At 31.1% G+C, this 18,536-nt stretch overlaps 1 protein-coding gene across 1 annotated transcript; it reads left to right on the top strand.

Moving 5' to 3' along the window:
* The first annotated feature begins 143 nt into the window (after nt 1-143).
* Nucleotides 144-8,639, top strand: LOC129951493 (uncharacterized). Its single transcript, XM_056063678.1, has 3 exons — nt 144-387; nt 478-1,235; nt 8,320-8,639. The coding sequence occupies exons 1-3, from the start codon at nt 312-314 to the stop codon at nt 8,452-8,454; spliced, it is 969 nt and encodes a 322-aa protein (XP_055919653.1). The 5' UTR covers nt 144-311; the 3' UTR covers nt 8,455-8,639.
* The last annotated feature ends 9,897 nt before the right edge of the window (nt 8,640-18,536 follow it).

Genomic DNA, 18,536 nt, shown 5'->3' with positions numbered 1-18,536 from the left:
AAACCTAATTTAATTCGAAAAGATTGTATGATGTGATCACGGCCTTGCCGGTTTATCTTCTAATAGGGAAACAGAACTTTTGTCTAAGAAATGTTATGAAATTCTTGGCATCACTTTCCAATTTGACAGCCACAACTCTCCTGTCACACAAATGTCAAATTGGAAAAAACCAAAATATTTTTTCCTGAATCTCAATGCAATAAATAAACTTAAAACTTTACTTCGTCTGTGCGTTTGTGTCTAACAAAAAATATGTTGTTTTCAAAGTTTACTTAAGCAAAGTAAGAGACGACGACAAAACTTCCCCTAAAATGCTAATCAGTAGCCATTATATTCTCGTATCAACTCTACTAGCCAATTTCTATGGAACCTTTTCATACCAAATTGGTAAGTCATTCATGACATTTCACTTTCTAAAATTAAAATTCAATATATTCATTGTTTTCGGATCACTTTCATTTCATTTTATTTTTTCAGTTCGCCCTCAGGACTATCTATGTGCGGATAAAATCTTAATTCTGCTTCAAAAACCCTTCAAAGGTGACCCTCAAATAACTCTGGGCGATGACCGAGACTCAGCTGCGATAATAACCCAAGTGTGGAACTCAACGTCCCATCGTAAGCTCAAATATGACTGTCGTTTCCGAATCATGACCAAGGAACGACCAAAACGCGGTCTCTACACGGTGATAACTAAGCTCAAGTTCCGGCAGGATCCGGTCACGAACGCATGCATCGATTACATTCAGTTTAGTAACGGTGCACGCTGGCCCTCGGACAAGATATGCAACGACATCAGTCCCGACGGCCCGAAAGGACGTCTCATTTTCGACGAGCGAGATTCCGATGTCAGCGTGCACGTGTTCATCAATAAAACTCTACCAATCTTTGAGCCCCTAGAACTGAGCATGGTCATCACATCGCACTCGGACTGCAAGTTCTCAGGAGATCTCTTATGCGATCCCAAAAAACCCGACTCGTGCATCTCGCGATTCTTTGTCCGCGACAACATCACCAACTGCATGTATCCGTGCAAGGATGAAAACAGTTGCTTCCACGATGCGATCACCGCCGAAGTGGTGGACACGGCGAATGTAGCCATCAGTGCTATAACTTCTCTAATCTTCACCATGACCGGAGTGGGTTTCTGCATTTGGGTTTGCTGGAAATATTGGAACTGCATTACATTGCAACAACAGCAGGCGCACGAAGATGCGCAGAGCAATCATCCTAGGGTAAGTTTGAATTTTTATTGTTGTAAAGATTAATTAATTGTGTTACACAAATAAGTTACACACATCAATTTGTGATGAACTGTGGAAACTTTTATCAATCACAAAACTGATGTTTCTGCGTTTTAAGATATTTTCTGCTTTGTGATTCATCATTTGGGTTCTGTTTTCTCAAAATTGTGAACAAAAAGAAATGTAATGTGACAAATAAATGTAACAGAATGTATTTGCATTAATTAAAAGTGCTCGTGCGCATTTTGTTTATTTTGCATCGGATTAAATTTATGCAAAACAGAACTTTTAGTGGTGGCTTAAGTACAACTGCACTACAGCAACAGCAGCAGTTGATGATTCAAGTAATTTCGTTTCAAGTCATACTCGTTTTAACTATAGAAGATTAGATGCCATATGCAGTTATTTTTTTAATGTGAAACTTATTTCGGGCGCGAGAATAATACAATTTAAAGGTCAAATTTTAACAAAAAACATAAAAATGTGAAAAATGAAACGTATGCGTAATTTTCAAGCTAAACTTGTGGGTGGCTTGCATAATTTATTTGAAGCAGGAGGTTGATGTTTACAAAAAGGGAAAATCAACTTTTTATCGTTTTTAGATTTGAATTTCAATGTAATTTAAGTAAAGGCATAAATAATAATGCATTAAAATTAAATAACAATAAATATAATAGGAGCAAATATAGTTTCGAAGCAAAATTAACACTTTTAACATAAAGATTGTTTATGGAGCCAAAAGAAAGTAGGAACCAATTCCCAATAATAAAAAAAGATTTGAAACATCAGTGAACATTTTTAAAAACTGTTTAATAGAAAATAAAATCAATATTTGACAGTTATTTTTATTCAATGTCACATGTTTGAAAAAGGTAGGACTTATTAAAATATTGGAATAGCCTTCAATGAATTCTTTAAACAGATGTTTTTTTTTTAACGAAGTTGTTTTTTTTGTAGAAATAAATGCAAATGTAAATTACTCTAAAAATAAAAAAAAATGCACAACTGGGTGAACTTGCTCATATATCCAAAGAGTGTGTTTACAAATACATGGTTATCCATTTTGCGGTTTAAAAAGTAAACGTTAATAAAACACATATAAAACATTTTTTTTTGTATGATATTTCTTTTTATTAGAAAGTTTTAACGTTGACATTATGTGTGAAATACTACATCACTTAAATGACAACCACACGAATTTTTGCAAGCATCGATTCTTTTGAGGTAGTTTTCGACCATTTTTTGATACCTATATATTTTGACATACAGTACTGTGCAAAACATTTGCAACCAGAAACACCAAAAAAAACTAGAAACTTAAACAAAAAATTGTTTAGAAAATCAAATAGCAAAATCCTTTCTTTAGTTTTCTAAACTCTTTGATATTACGTTATAATTGTTGGAAAAGGCTGTATATCTTCTAGGCATTGAAGCTATAGGGTTATTAATAACCGTTTTTCGTATGTTGTTCCACTGCCTCTGAATTCCAGCGAATAGGTCACTCTTGTGCTTAATAATGTTGCTCCAAATTCATCTCTTCACAATTTCCCACAGGTTCTCTATTGGGTTTAGGTTTCGGGATTAAACTGGCCATAGTAAAACCTCAATCTATTTTTCTATTCTGGAACGTCAATTTCCCAATAGGCATAAGGCAGCATGTTGTTACAAAGGATGTCTTCATAGTCTTCAGTCTTCATTATGCCTTCCACTCAGAGATGGCAGAAATGTGATTTTGTGATTTACTACATTTGCTACATAAATGAGATAGTTAATGTAATTAAATGTAGTTAACGTAGTTAAATGTAGCAGACGTAGCGGTAGACGTCAAAACGTAGTTTGAAATGTCCATTCAACCACCAAATTGCATCTAAAAGATAACTGTGTAAGTGTGAAAAACTAACTCTCGTTTAAATTGCTTTTTTCTTTCATAAAACTTCGAATTACTGGATTTAGTTAATTTACGCAAGATATTTGGTTCTTATGTATAGTTCAGTGTTTTTCACTCATTAGTTGTTACTTATTCACTCGTTTTTTTAAATTCTTTTTGAAATTTAACGTTTTTTGTGAAGATAGCACACGTAACAAATGTAGGGTAGTTAATGAAACAAATCAAACGTGTAGTTTATTTAATTAACTGCACGTAGTTTACCGAGTAGATTACCTGACGTAATCTACTCTGCCATCTCTACTTCCACTTGCAGCCCAAGACCAAAATTGAATCACCTCCATGTTTGACCGTCCCTTTAGTGTATTTTAGATTTAGCCGCTCAGCTCTTGGCCTTCTGACATGTTGTTTTCCACCCGGTCAGTGCACATTGAACTTTGATTCGTCAGAAAACAAGACCGTTTCCCATTTCTGGGGACTCCAATTGTGATTAGTTTTTGAATAAGCCAAATGAGCTTTCACTTTTTTTTCTTAATAAATGGCTCTTTTACTATTTGAAAACAACGCAATACGGCCTGCAGTGTGCGGCGGCGTCTGATAGTTGATGGGTCAATAGGTAACCTAAGTTTAATTTTTGCTTCCCTGGATGACATCGTGGGTTTTCTTCGGAAGAAATTTGTTATTTTTCAATCATCTTTTGCTCTGGTGCTTCGAGGGCTTCCTCCTCTATGATGTCATAACACCTTTCCACTTTTGATAATTCTACAAACAGTTGATTTTTAAATGGAATATTTTTTTGAAATTTCTTTTTGTGGTGCTCCTTTTTTCTAAATAATTTAATTTAATTTTTGATAATATTTTCTTACCGCCATTTTAAAACGATTTTTTTTGCCAATTTAAAAATAATTTACTTTAAAAAGCGTTTTATCGATCAAAGTCCCGACTAAAACTAACTAAACAAATCAAGCTACACGCATAAACTTACCAACCTCAAAATAAATCAGATTAACCGTTATTAAAATGAGACGAAAATAGAATTAGCCACTAGTTACAAATCTTTTGCATAGCTGAAATCATTATTGTTTTTGTAAAAGCCATGTATTTGTAGAATTTGCCTGTGTTGTTTTAGATTATGAACAATAAGGGACACATAAAAAAGTCTAGAATAATAAAAATAATTCGATTGGAATATACACGAATGTTCGATTTTTGTATTGGTGGTGATTGTTGCAAATTTTTAGCACAATACTGTATATAAATCACAACTCCGGACCAAAGAGCACACCAAACAGTGAATTTTTAACTTCCCATAGGGAGTTATTGTAGTGGGTCCGAATTGTCGAATTAAAAATGTTGACATTTCTCGAAGTTTCAATCCCTAGAGTCGAAATAAAAGATTTGGAAAGATGTCTGTGTGTGCGTGTGTTGTGTACGAACGTTCGCAACGTTTTTTTCGTTGTCCATAGCTCAAGAACTAGAAGAGATATAGACTTCAAATACATTTTGTTGTACAGATAATAAGGCAGAAAGATGCAGAAACGGCTCTGAAGAAAATTGCGTAGGTCGTTTTTTTACCATAGCAGTTTGAAACATTTGGTTAACCCTAAATATCTTACGAACCGAAAACGCTAGAGACTTGAATTAAATTTTATATAATATATTGTAACGTGATATCAAAGAAGTTTATTTTTTGAAAAAATCCATTAAACGGCTGTTTAAATCAAAGAAACTGAAAAAAAAATGTGTCACCTCCAAAATTTTACGACTAAAATGAGATTTCATCTCCAAAACAATGTGCAACGAAAAATAATGTTTTTGACATCTGATAAAATTTTGAGAAAAATCGAATTGACAGTTTTTGTACAAAAAATTAAAAACCTGAAAACAATTTAACAAAATTGGTAAAAATTTACTTTCGACTCAAATAGCTTTTCAAAAATTAAAAATATTGGCTTCAAACTTATTTTATTTAAAAAAAATATTTTTTTTCGATATTCAGTTATTTTTATATAAAAATCTAACAGTCCTTTTGTTCATAAAAAATAGTACGCAAATTTGGTAAACATTGATACGAGTACATATAGACAAACTTTTAAGCAAGACTAATCGACAGACAGGATAGGAAGTTTTCAGTGTGGGTCGCATCCCATCCTCTTTTTTACTTAGGGATTGTCAGAACCCTAAATACAACTGTTTCGTTCATTAACTTACCCACCGAGTGAGAAATGTGCTTCGTCGCTGAAGAAAATTTTCTTTGAAAAATCGCCGTTCGATTCAACTGCCTTCAATTGTTGCGTGAGCTGGACTTTATATGGATGTAGGTGTAGAAACTGTAGATCCAAGTGCAAAATACGTTTTAATGTGCCTTAAAACAGTTCTAATTGCCAATAACGACAAGGAATCGACACATTTTCACTTACAGCTGCGATATTTTGATTGGTCACACATATTTATGCGTTGTGCAATAGTTAAGCAATCCATTTTAGTTGGACAGATTTCGAATTCCAGCCCTTTCTTTTTGAAACCGTACAATGGATAACCCGTTATTTCATGTGCTTTGACATTTAAAAACGTACCCGTAAAAAAATGTGTGTTTCAAAAACTTATAAACGCAATTTAATTTCTCAAAACTCAATTTTTAAAAATTTAACATGAAAATCTTTAGTTCAATTTTTTTTTTAAGAATGCAATACTTGCGTGTACATAGTTTAATATGCCGCAAGTTAACAAAACAACAACGATTATAGAATTTAGCAAAGTTTGTTTATGAGACGAAAAAGAAGTATGAAAGAATTCCCAATAAACTGAAAAAGCCTAAAATAATCAGGGGCCGATTCTACAATGAAATTGCTCTCTCTATTATATCTTCCTCATTCATTTCAAAATTCATTTTGAATTCGATCGAAGTCAAAATTTCGGCAAATATTTTTGACATGGTTTGCTGTGCAATCCAGCGTTCTTGTCACTACCGATTTAGTTTTGATAACCTTCTTTGCCAAAAACTTCAATGGCGCTGATAATCGCAACAGAATTTTGTCTTCTGCGAGAAGTCATGTCGGATGATATGGTGTTAAGTAAGAACATAAATCCGTCTTTAATTGGAAAGACGGTAGCTCTTTACGAAAGTATATATTTTTCAAGAATTCGTTCAAATATCCTACAGTATATATGTATATGACAAGCCTTTTCTCACTCAGCTCCAATGTGTGTTATGGAAAATCTTCAAAAAGACCATTTTCAAACTGTGTTACTTTTTTTGCGACTAAAGCAGATCTAAGTCAACTGAAAATCTTTGGAAGAGCAAGTTGCATTCTTATCTTTTTCTCCAGCATGTCACAAATGTTTTAAATGGAAATTAAGTCCAGGCTGATCATAAGCTAACTAAAAATGAATTTTCCAGGGAAAAGTTTTCCTCTATAAACAGCACAAATAAAGCCATTCATTTCTCAAAAATTGTATGATATAATAAAGTGTGTTTTTATAGAGCCATTGAAGTTTAAGTTGGCCACAATCTTTTAACTGGCGTCGTATTCATATGTGAACTTTGTTTAGGTTTAAAGCTCACTAGGTGTAGCGTTGTCCACGAAAATAATTGTTGATTTTTTAAAACAAAGAGAGTTGGATGTTGGATACATTTTAAATGGTCTGTATTTTCGTGAAGAAGAATAGTTCGACATCTCAGAAACTCTTTATAAACTCCGCATTGGAATTAGTTGCACTAAGCTTTAGCAGTGAATGTTCTTAAGTGGTCTTTGGTTTCTTGAATTGAAATCACTTCATACAAAGTGAAACGTTTAGTTGTATTGCTCATTTTTAAGACAAATCTTTCAATTTGCTGTAAGCAAAATAACAATCGCCCTCAAATGCTAAACCATTCAGAGAATAGTTGTTCTCAAAAATGATCAAACCTTCGATCGGCCATATCAAGAAACAAATATAATACCTTAAAAGCCGGAAAAGGATTTCAAAACATTACCGTTCAAAGTAAAAATAACCAAAAATCCTCAGTTAAGATCCTATGAGTTAGATTCTTTTTAGTTATGAAAGTTTCCAAAATCTATATAATTCAGTTTCTTCGAAACCAGTCTTACAGAGTTTTACGTTTTTCCGAAATTTAATTTAAATGACCAATATAATATAATAAATTAATTGTTTCACATGTACATTTTTTTATATAGTGCGCGTACTAAAGGGGTTATAAATACCCTTATAATGATCAAACATAGCGAGCAATTAGGAAAGGAGGATATGATTAGAAAGGAGAATGTCTGCACATTGTAATGAGTGGGAAATATTGAGCCTGGTAGAGCATTCCACATTCGTGTAGTGCGGCTAAAGAAAGAATCTCTGTACTTAACAGTACGTGCGAAATTGAGCTCAAGGGTAAACTGATGGGCATTCCTAGCAAAACGGGTATTACGGTTGAATTGTTTAAGGGGGGGAATGCAACTGGCTATTTCGCTAGAGCATTGATTATAAAAAAATATCGACAAAACAATGCAAGGCATGATACCTTGCGGCGGTGTTCAAGAGAAACAAATGTCGCGGTGAGAAAAAGATCTCCCATAATTTTTAGAGCTCTTTTTTCAATTCTATCCAGAAAACTCAAATACGTTATTGGAGCACCAGCCCAAATTTGAGAATTATACTCGAGTTTTGGACGAATAAAAGCTTTGTAGATTATAGCCACATCAGAAGGGGTAAACAAACTTCTTGCATCGTCGGAGAAAACCTAAACACTTAGCAGCATTTTCGGCATTCTTGAAAGGAAACTTCAAACTTTAAACCCTTTTTTAAGCTAATTTTGCATTTAAAACTAGATAATAAGAGCAAAAGCGATGATCCTGTGAAAGAAAAGTAGTGCATTATAATATCTTTGATTTCTTAAAGATAACATTTCATTATCGTTTACAGCTTGAAAATTAAGTACAAAAAATCAATATTTTCGTCATGTATTGACAAGAAGGTCTTTAAATTGACACCTACTTTTTATTAACCGAAAATAATAGAAAACTATATTAAAGCATTTACTTAAATGTACTGACAACTTGCTGTGTTTCCAAATATTAGTTGCATTGACTTACAGCTCAAAATCATAATATTTGCTCTTTTTTGATGAAAAAACATTTTGATATTTTAAAACTAAAATAAATAAATTCTAATAAGTATTTTTCAATAATTTATTTTAAGGACGTTCCCACAATTGAACTGCCCCAAACTCCGAACGAAGGATTCATCACATCCGTTGAAGATCCTGATCATCCGTTGCCCCCAACTCCAAAAGATCTACCCCCAAGCTACGAATCTCTATTTCCCGACAGATAAAACTAATCGAATAATTTTTGAAAAATTTGCCAAAAACAAAAATATACTACTGTACATCATACACACACTCAAACATACACACAGAGTTCGGACAAGAGTGCTTTATTATATCGCTCCCTTTAATATTTTTGTGTTTTCAATTAATAATTGTTTAATATTTTTTGTTTTAATATTTTTGTCAAAAATTGTATATAGCAATATCTATTTATATATGTTTTTTTTTAATAACTGATTATTTAATATTTTTGTTGTAGGTTTTAGTTAAAAAAACAGTATTTGAATTATGTACTGTAAATCTTGTCTGCATTCTGAGCGAAGTTTCGATGTCTGATTATAAAAAATGTTATACAAGAAAAAAAAAATAAAAAAAAAGAATAAAACAACTAAGCTTAGATAGATCACTAGGAAAATGTTAGTATTAATAAATTGCTTAAAAATCATAAGAAATTATTTTGTATGCCTGCCAGATTTTGTAAGTAATTTTGTTTGTGTTTGATTTTTTGTGTTTCTAGTTTTACCAATAAAATATACTTATAAAAATAATATCAATTGTAGAATGCTCAAAAGTCAGGATGTGTTATTGTAAAAGATCGAACTTGTAAAAATCTTAGAATTCAACGTTAGACGTTTGTATTACTGATGGATGGAGTATTTTATTATTTCAAAAATTGTGTGAGCTTTGTAATTGAATCCTGGAATTTGTAGCTGTGTTCGAAGTCTTTTACTCTAACACATTCACCAAATAATCCAATAACCCAAAAAAGACTCAAAATTTGTTCATATTTGTTTGAATTTTTTATATTTAAAAAAAATGTATAATTTTTTGTTTTTGAGATTTTTTCTTTATTGAAAATTTCAACAAGCTTTAGATTATTATCTATGTATATGTAAAACTATAAGATATTAAGTGTCAATTTTAAGGTAAGAGGTATATCTCCAAGTAAATTATACGTATCTCGACTTGGTTATACATTAAATCTATATAATATATAAAAATATATATTTGTTTGTTATTGTCTTACAAAAATACAAAAATAAAAACTTCCTAATTTTAGGTTAGACATTTTTTTCTTACCAATTTTTCAAAACACTAATAAGCTAAAATTAGTTTAATTCTTAAAAAACAAAATGAATCTATTGTAATTATAAGAAAAGCAAAATAATAATTTAAACAAAATAGTGAATAAAAATCCAAAACCAACTAAAAGTGTTTTTTTATTGTTCAAACAAAACTACGACTTTATTAAATAAATGTTCAAAATTTTACGCTGATGAAAGAGATGACATGTTTTTAAACTAAAAACATCACGTTTTCATTAAACAAACTTAATTCTTTAAAGTAAACCTATGCAATTTTTCTATTGGCTTTTTATTATTATGGTGTGCTTAAATGAGAGCGGGCCATTCACCACGTTTTCGTGTCTTCGTCTTAACCAAATAATTTTTGTTTATTATTTTCAATTTATCAAAAAAGATATTTAGTAATAAGATATAAGGAAACAGTAATGTTTACAAACAAAAATGATGATGCTTCTGGAAAAAACAATTCTTGTTTAATGAAGAAACAAAACAAATTGAGTATTAAATTACAGGTTAATAAATCAGAATTGTTTTTGTTTGTCTTAAATTATTATACTGATGAAATAGCAGTATGTCTTCTGGTTGATATGATTGATATTACTTTTAATCTTGACATTTTAATGAGATACAAATGATAAGAATTAAGAATCTTGTTTATTTTCATGAGCATATTGACACCCGCGAAGTAGCTACAATGTGCTCATGTATATTTATATGCATAACCCCGTTTAATAGCAATCTTGATGGGTTGAAATTGTACTCATTTTGTCTTATTTTTATTTTTGAAAAGTGTAACCTTTAGAAAAAAAGATAATTTTTAGTACTTAGCTTTTTTAGTACGGTATAAGTAGACTTAGATTACTATTCACTTAAGTTAGTCATCCGATAGGCGGTATTTATTTGTTGCGTGTGGTTAGTTTGAAGATTGGCTAAGATTTATCTTTTGGAATACGTACATATACGTTTTGGTATAACTTTGGACGTCCATTATTAAGACCAAATCGCCGGATGCATACAAGCATTCTTTGAATTTCTGTGAAATTTGGCTCATGTTTAGTACAAGTGTAACAGAAAACCACAGAAGTTTTACTAGAATAACCCAAAAAAATAAACAATTATACTTGTAAATATTAAACACCCCAAGAAGATCAACAAATTTACAAAAATTCCATAAGATTCATATAAAACAAACATCTATGGAGCTCCAATAGTTCTTTTTAAAAATTACCTCTGAATAAATTAACTATATCAATAATAAGTGGTTTTGATTTTAAAATTATAATCAAAATAAAATGGAATTTCCGCTCTAATTCGATTGTTGTTTTTTTACTCTTATTGGTTGCTAACTGTTTATAAAGGTTAATTTAACAATTTTTTGATAAAAACTAAGTGGCAAAAATTTTACTTTTATTTGAAAGGAATTTAAAATTTTAAATGAAGTTAGCCTTAAGGATTCTGGGAACTATTTACTATGGGCAGAAATGAAAGTGAATCTTTATTGAGATTCTTCACTTTTAAAAATTCAATTGGAATGTTTTTAGATGACAAGTTAATTAAGGGCGTTTTTTACACGTCTGGTTTTGAATCTAACAATACTTTTTTCGGAGTTGGTCTTTTTGACAGCTGTCATTTGATTTATGCCCGGTTTGGTTTGCTATTTCATAATGAACAGGCTTGCCTCTCCTTAACAACGTTTGAAAATCGTACAAATTTAATAAAAAAATATAGCTTGGTTTGTGCGGCGCAATGAAACAGTCAATTTGTTAAAGGAAACCTATGTCCTCCGAGATAGTGCGATTTATTTATGTAAAGTCGATTGTCTACTCAGATATTCGGTGTGTTACTGCTGACCTGTGGCCTTAAAGTGGCTCCAAACCATAGTGGTCGAAAATTGATCCTTTTACCTGGAATCTATCTTAGCGGACAGCGGCAGCCTCTTGGGCGATCTCATTTTTAAAACATAATATCGAACCCTTAACTTTATAATAAAGTTAAATTATATGCATTTTATTTCTTCTTCAAAAAAATACCCATTATATCTTTTCGTAAGTTATTTCATGTTGTTAAGTTTTTCCTTAAATGTACAATCGATTCATTATTCCCTATGTTTAAAAGGAAAACAGGGCTTACATTTATTTTAAATAAGGCTTTTATAAAGTTTTAAACTAAAAGGAAAATAGAGATAGTTTGAATGTTTTTTACAATAATTAAAAAAAAAACTATTTTGGTCTTCAAGGTTTATAGTTGTTATGGCCTTATGTTAAATGTAGCCTTTTTTCTGGTCTACCGCTTGCATGATCATGATAATCGATTTGTGTTATAGTTCCTAAGATAATTTATTTTATAATTTAACAAATTTTATATAAAAAAATGTTCAGTTTTTAATTATTTTTTTTTTATTTGATTGTTTTTCCTAGGTTTAAAAAAAAATTAAAAACAGAACAAATTTAACTGCACAGAATTGAATGAAATCAAAATCTTAATTTCATCGACCATAGAACTTATTGATTAGGGCCACAGATCCCCCTTAAAATTATATGCCTAGATTCTATCGAAGAAAATGTATGCTAATAGTTTCTTAGTAATGTCAAAAAGGAGTTTAACGATGAATTGATGAATTGTTTTGTAAAGTCTTTTTAACCCTTGATGTATACATACATACCCTTGATGTATACATACATACTCGTACATGTACATATGTAGATATATCTTTTATCTTTAAAGTCTAAATATTTCTTTGATCTGGGATCATAACTGATCTTGATCTTGACGATTGTAAAGTTTTAGGCAATATTTTCTTTATTTATTTTTTTATATATGTATATTTATTTGTATGTCAGCTGTACATCAAGTTAAACTATAAATAGTACAGGATATAAAACATTGATTTAAGATACTCTTAACAAAAGATATATTTACAAACGTATGAGAACAAAATTAACAAACATTTAGTAAAAATTAATTATAAAGTAAAAATAGACTAAAATTAAGAACTAAACTTTTCAGAACAAAAAAAAATAAATGTTAATTAAAAGTTATCTGAGTCAAGACGCCAGTAAAATAAAATTGAAAATGATTAATTTAAAAGTATGTTCAGTTCAAGTTTGAGAAATATTGAAAACAACTTGAAACTTTCTGTTTTGATTCTAGACCTCATGTGACTGGGAAGGTTATTCCACAATTAATCAGCATGAACGAAAAATTGCTTGCGCGATGTCAGAGACGTAAAGGTGGACGAGCGTAATAAAATAGAACGGCTAGAAACACAAAAATAAAGTCTGCTACTCGTACATAGATAACTTGGAGTCTTTTAAACAATCAATTTGAAGAGCAAAATATTTAGTTTTTGGAATATTGAAGCTACTAAAAATTTTTGTTTAATTTATATGAAAAACTGTACGTCATTTTTTTTGAATTCATACCAATTGAGTATATCGTATAAAATAAAATTTAAATGTTATTGTATTGTTTATGAGCTCCTGAGATATTTGTGTTAAGCCAAAATTAATAAAGTCCTTACTGTACATTGTTTAAAAATCGTTATCCTCTGCCCATTCTTAAGATACGATTTGAGAAAGAAGGCGTCCCCAACGTACGATACGCCAAAAACACAATGGCTCCGTTCAGTCTCAGACAGATAGGGTATCCGGATACCTTTTTGTTAGTGTTTTACGTGTAAAATAACAGCTGATAAAAAACAACTGAGATGTCAAAAAAAGAATCCAAAGGTATCCAAGAATTTTCAGGGTATGTAGGTTTCTGACAGAACAGCTGATTCAACACCTGGTTGAATTTCAAGAAACTTGAAAACTTATTTCAGCTTTTTTTTGGTAAACAAAATGATACAAAATGTTAGTTGAAGTTGTATTTGAGGATGTTTGGAACATAATAGACGATGAAGAAGCTATTTGCTTCCGAATTTTAGAAGGTTATTACGATCAATTTTTTTAAACTTCAAAATTGACTTATTTTGTTCTCGTTTTGTATATGACTTAACAATTTGATTAAGTGATATTGATGATGGGATTTTACTTGAGAAATATTGATGTAATACAACTTGGAGAATTTCTCTGAATGCAAAATGAGCAAAATTCTTAGCTAAATTGAACCTGTCTCCAGCTGATAAAAAACTGTCTTCCTTACTCAAGATCCAAACAAAAAACAACAGTTCTTTCACCAAGTTAAAAGTTCTTTTATTTGTATGCACTTTGTGCAAGAGATCCTAATAATTTGAAATCGTTAATAAGCAATTCATTATAGATATCAAGACTAGTTCGTTCAAATTTTATTCGCTATTCTAGTAGATGGTGCCCCTTGAATGGTTTTTAAAGAAGCGCCAGATAACTAAACGGATATATCATGCAACGAAAGTTCTTGCGTTTCGGTCCCACCATTAAGCTAAAACTTTATCTACTGGGAACAAACGAACTCAAAATCTTACCGCAAATCAACTTCTGTTAAACTTAAATCGTTTTAAACCGTAGATTTCGCAAGTAAATTTTTAATCATACAGATTTCCAATTGAGTTAAGAGGAAATTCATCAATTCAATCAATTCATCATCGTCCGACGAATCAGTTGAATTATCCATTAATCCATCCAAAATCCACCAATTCAAGATATCCTATCCAACACGAGATTGAACGCAGCCAATGGGTTCGAATTATAAGTCGAGAAATGTCAAAATGTTTGTCAAAGCCATCATATACATTTTGGAGTGCGCTCTGCTTTACATCTAATTTTCAAATAATCAGGTATGTCTTATCAAACATCTATCATGATGTTCAGCACACGACTGCACTCAAATGATCAATGTCATTAATAACAAACTCTTAAAGTTTAAGGCAAAAACTACCTTTATCTTTCATAGTTCTCTCGACCTATTTAAAAAATCAATTCACCTAAGTACAAAAACACCGATATTCTCAAAACTTATTTTGAAAAATAGACTCACAATCAGAACTTTGTAGTTATAACAGAGATACAAATCAATTGCTCGTTTATTTTTTGCTTGGAACGATCATAATGTGCCACTTATAAATTCAAGTCTGATGACTTACTGATTGATTATTTCCAAATTATCATGAATAATAATCTTGAAAAACAATCAAAAATAACATTGTCATATATTGTTTATTTCAAACACTTCATACAATAATATTCTTGTTTTCAATAATTTAATACTTAAAAATAATCTTAAACTTAAAATCTAACATACAACTTCTAAAAAAAAAACATCTTTCTAGAAGTTTTAAATATTTCTAGACAAATAATGCGAAAGTCAGAATAAGAGTCTCCATCCTATTTTTATGAATAAAGGTGCTTCACATAAGTCATAAGTACCTATACCTACAATAACAATAAGACACACTTTGGAACTCAGGCCTTCACCTCGAATTGCACGACAACAAGGCTAATTCTCTTTTACTATATTATATTTCTTTTATATAGAATAAAAAAAGAAATAAAATCAAATAGATACATCAGTTCCACTCTAATCACATAATTAACCATATTCTTCAAGTCCAATCACTATACAAAGATCTGAACAAAACAAGTACTTCTAAGATAATTTGATTTCAAGCTATCAACCACTCATATCAAAAACAACTTTAGAAAAAATTCAATGTTGCTAGCCAAATTCAATATGAGCCATACGAAATAATATCGAAGTACAATTCGAGAGATTCTAGAAATTTTTAATAATAATTTAAAAAAACAACATTGAAAAAGGCAATCTTACACCTTGATTGTGAAATCGAAGGTTCAAAATTCAAATTCTAATGAAAATCTATAATTTATGCAAAATTCAGAAATTGTCATTAAAATGTAAACAATATACATATGTTTGTATTTTATTGAATCTTTACCCATCTATGATTGATAATGATAACTAAAAACTTACATACAGTAACTCACATTTTCCATCGAATGTGAGCCACATTCTCTTAAAATGTTTGACAAAAAGTTACTATATGACACTGCAGAAATATTTTACACATGATTTGCTAGAGGTAAACAAGCTAATGATTTACCAATAAGAATTACAGCTAATCGTAAATACCGTTACCAAATGCAAGGTCATTGGGGAATAGGTACATTCGATCAGTTTTGTGAGTTGTTTATTGCAGTGAAGTTGTACAGAGAAAAACCCTAATTAATAAAAAAAAAATTTGTGAAACTGATACAAAATTATAGGTAAGTAAGTAAGCTGTAGTATTTTTGTCCCGTGTTCATTTTTCCTTTGGATCTTTTTTAAATATTTAATTTTTTTTATAAAAAATAAAAAAGGTTAAAAAATGAAAGAAATAAGCCGGTTTTTAAAGGAAAGTATAAAAAAACTATTGGAGGAACATAATACGCATAGAGAAATCTCGAATAAACTAAAATGTTCATTAAGTACTGTCAGCAAAAATAGAAAGATGCTGAATATAACAACAAAAAGTCGACCGTCAGGAAGAAAACCCAAATTGAATCCTGTTACAAAACGGAACATCGTTAGATCTGTCAACACTGGAACATTTGACAATGCTGTACAAATAAAACGGAACTCATCAGCTACTCAGGGAGTTGATGTCAGCCCAGAAACGGTCAGAAGAGTCCTAAGACAAGCCGGAATGAAAGGACGAGCAAAAATAAGAAAACCCTTACTGACGAATCGCCACCGAAAGCTGCGTTTGCAGTTCGCAAAAAAATATAGAAACTACACCATAACGGACTGGGAAAATGTCGTGTGGTCCGACGAAACTAAAATCAATCGTCTGGGTTCCGATGGCAGAGAATGGGTTTGGAAAAAGCCCAAAGAGCCTCTATCCAAACGTTTGGTAAAAGAAACGGTGAAATTTGGGGGCGGTAACATTATGATATGGGGATGTATGCATTCTTCCGGGGTTGGGGTGTGCTCTAAGGTAGATGGTCGTATGACAGCACAATCCTACATTCAAATATTGAATGATAGCCTTGTCTCATCGGTCAGAAAATGGGGTAAGGGGCTTTCGGACATTGTCTTTCAACAAGACAATGATCCGAAACATACTGCAAGAATCACTCGCGATTGGCTTGAAACTCAAGGAGTCAATGTTTTAGACTGGCCACCCCAGTCCCCGGATCTGAACCCCATTGAACATCTTTGGGGGATCCTTAAACGCAGGATTTCATCTTGGGATCATTGCGCTAGATCTAAGGATGAAGTATGGCAAAGAGTGGAAACTGAGTGGAAAAATATTAGCATAGAAGAATGCCAAAAACTAATTCACAGTATGCCAAACCGGATAAAAGCTGTTTTAGCTGCAAAAGGAGGGCATACAAAATATTGAATTGCATCAGATTTTCAATATAGTATAAACTCACAAAACTGATCGAATTCCAATTTCTTCATTTTGTTTAATTTTTTTTATTTTAAATGTTTTATTTACATCAAAACCCATTTCATGTTATTTCTTAAGTTTTGAACTAATAAAATATTGTTTTTTTTTTTAAAGTATGCAAACATAGTATTAATCTTAATATGACAAAAATCGAAATAGTGAAACTCATTCGATCGAATATGTGAGTTACTGTATGTATTTTTAAAAAAAAACAACAACTTAAACCCGAAAATTATTTTATAAACTAACACGGGTTTTGATTAATGACTGCAGTGTTAATGTTAAGTGATTAAAATACTCATCATCATCGTAGGTAGAAATTAGTCTAATTATAAAATTCTCTTTAGTCAACTTAAATACCTACAACATCAGGAAGTTGTGACGCCTTGATTCAGTTGAATTGTGAATGTTTTTCATTCATCCGAATCGTGTGTGAAGTCTGACTTGAGTCACGTAAAATTCCATTTCAATTTCAACTGAAACTTAAGCTCATTGTGACGAAATCTAACAAATCAGCTGGAAATGAGATTCCCCCATCATTAGATGAGCAAAATCATTAATACGCGTATAAAAGCATCACATGGTGCAAGAAATAATGTTAAGTTGATGTTGGATAAACTTGTTCATAAGTAAAAGAGGGGCTTAGTTAGTATTTTAAAAAGTTGAGTAAAAAAAAAAACGATCAGTTCACATTTTTACGTAAGTAGACTTAACTTGATAGGAAGCAGTAAGTATGTAGATTGTTTTTAACTAAAGCTAAGATTGGAAGAGTTTCCAATATTGGATGGTTTGTTTAGTAGAATTTTAACAATTTTCTATAAACTATGTATCCAAATGTAATGGCTGTCGAAAAACTGGCCAACATTTTGCAATTTTTTATTTTCATTGTTCATTATTTTTCAAATATTCACTATCTACTAATGATATTCGATGATGTTTTTGCCAACTACGCAATCCAATTTTTAATTGGCAAAAAGTTTTTAAGCCGGAAAAGTTACAACAAATATGCTGCCAAGATAGTTGCCTTCTTCATTATTGTTTGCCACTACTTGTGGTTTTGACTTTTAAAATAAAAATGTTCATATTTTCTGCCATCTGTAATGAAAATAATCTTCCATTGTCTAATCAACCAATCGGATAAATGGACAAGTTAGGCTCGTTTCTAGTATCTGATTGGCCAATTGCCAAAAAATTGCCTTCCAATTAAGGCAACAATGGAAAGTTGACTGGAAAGTAAGTCAAGAAAAATCTCCCTAACTATCAAGTCAAGTCTACTTCTATCAAAATGACAGTTGGTAATATTTTTTCATTAAACTGAAAGCTGAACTTTATTACTCTATGAATTATTTATTTTATGCACAACTTTATTTAATGCTTTCTGTAAAGGGAGTCCTTGTCAATTTTGAAAAGATATAACTAATATTTCTTTACAATACAAAATACAAATCGTGGTGGGCTTGTAGCTTGCTTGAAGAGTGTTGCGAAGACAGTATTTTTGTTGATACTTTTTGTACTATAAACGTAGAGATTTCGAAGTAAAGTTTTGAATTTGAAATTCATGACCCTTGAAAAATTAACTAGTTACCTCGGTCAAAATTTACGTTCGAACAATAAAGTTGACTGCAAATGAAGTCCC

The sequence above is a fragment of the Eupeodes corollae genome, chromosome 3 (genome assembly GCF_945859685.1).
Source record: "Eupeodes corollae chromosome 3, idEupCoro1.1, whole genome shotgun sequence".
In the NCBI taxonomy this organism is placed as follows: Eukaryota; Metazoa; Arthropoda; class Insecta; order Diptera; family Syrphidae; genus Eupeodes; species Eupeodes corollae.
Note: the sequence above shows the minus strand (reverse complement) of the source record. Positions and strands in the feature narration are given on the sequence as shown.

Bases quoted from the DNA above. Each gene is read 5' to 3' on its own strand.
- LOC129951493 (XM_056063678.1), top strand. From the start codon at position 312: ATGCTAATCAGTAGCCATTATATTCTCGTATCAACTCTACTAGCCAAT. The intron at 388-477 runs GTAAGTCATTCA...TTATTTTTTCAG, and splicing joins AACCTTTTCATACCAAATTG to TTCGCCCTCAGGACTATCTA. The intron at 1,236-8,319 runs GTAAGTTTGAAT...ATTTATTTTAAG, and splicing joins CGCAGAGCAATCATCCTAGG to GACGTTCCCACAATTGAACT.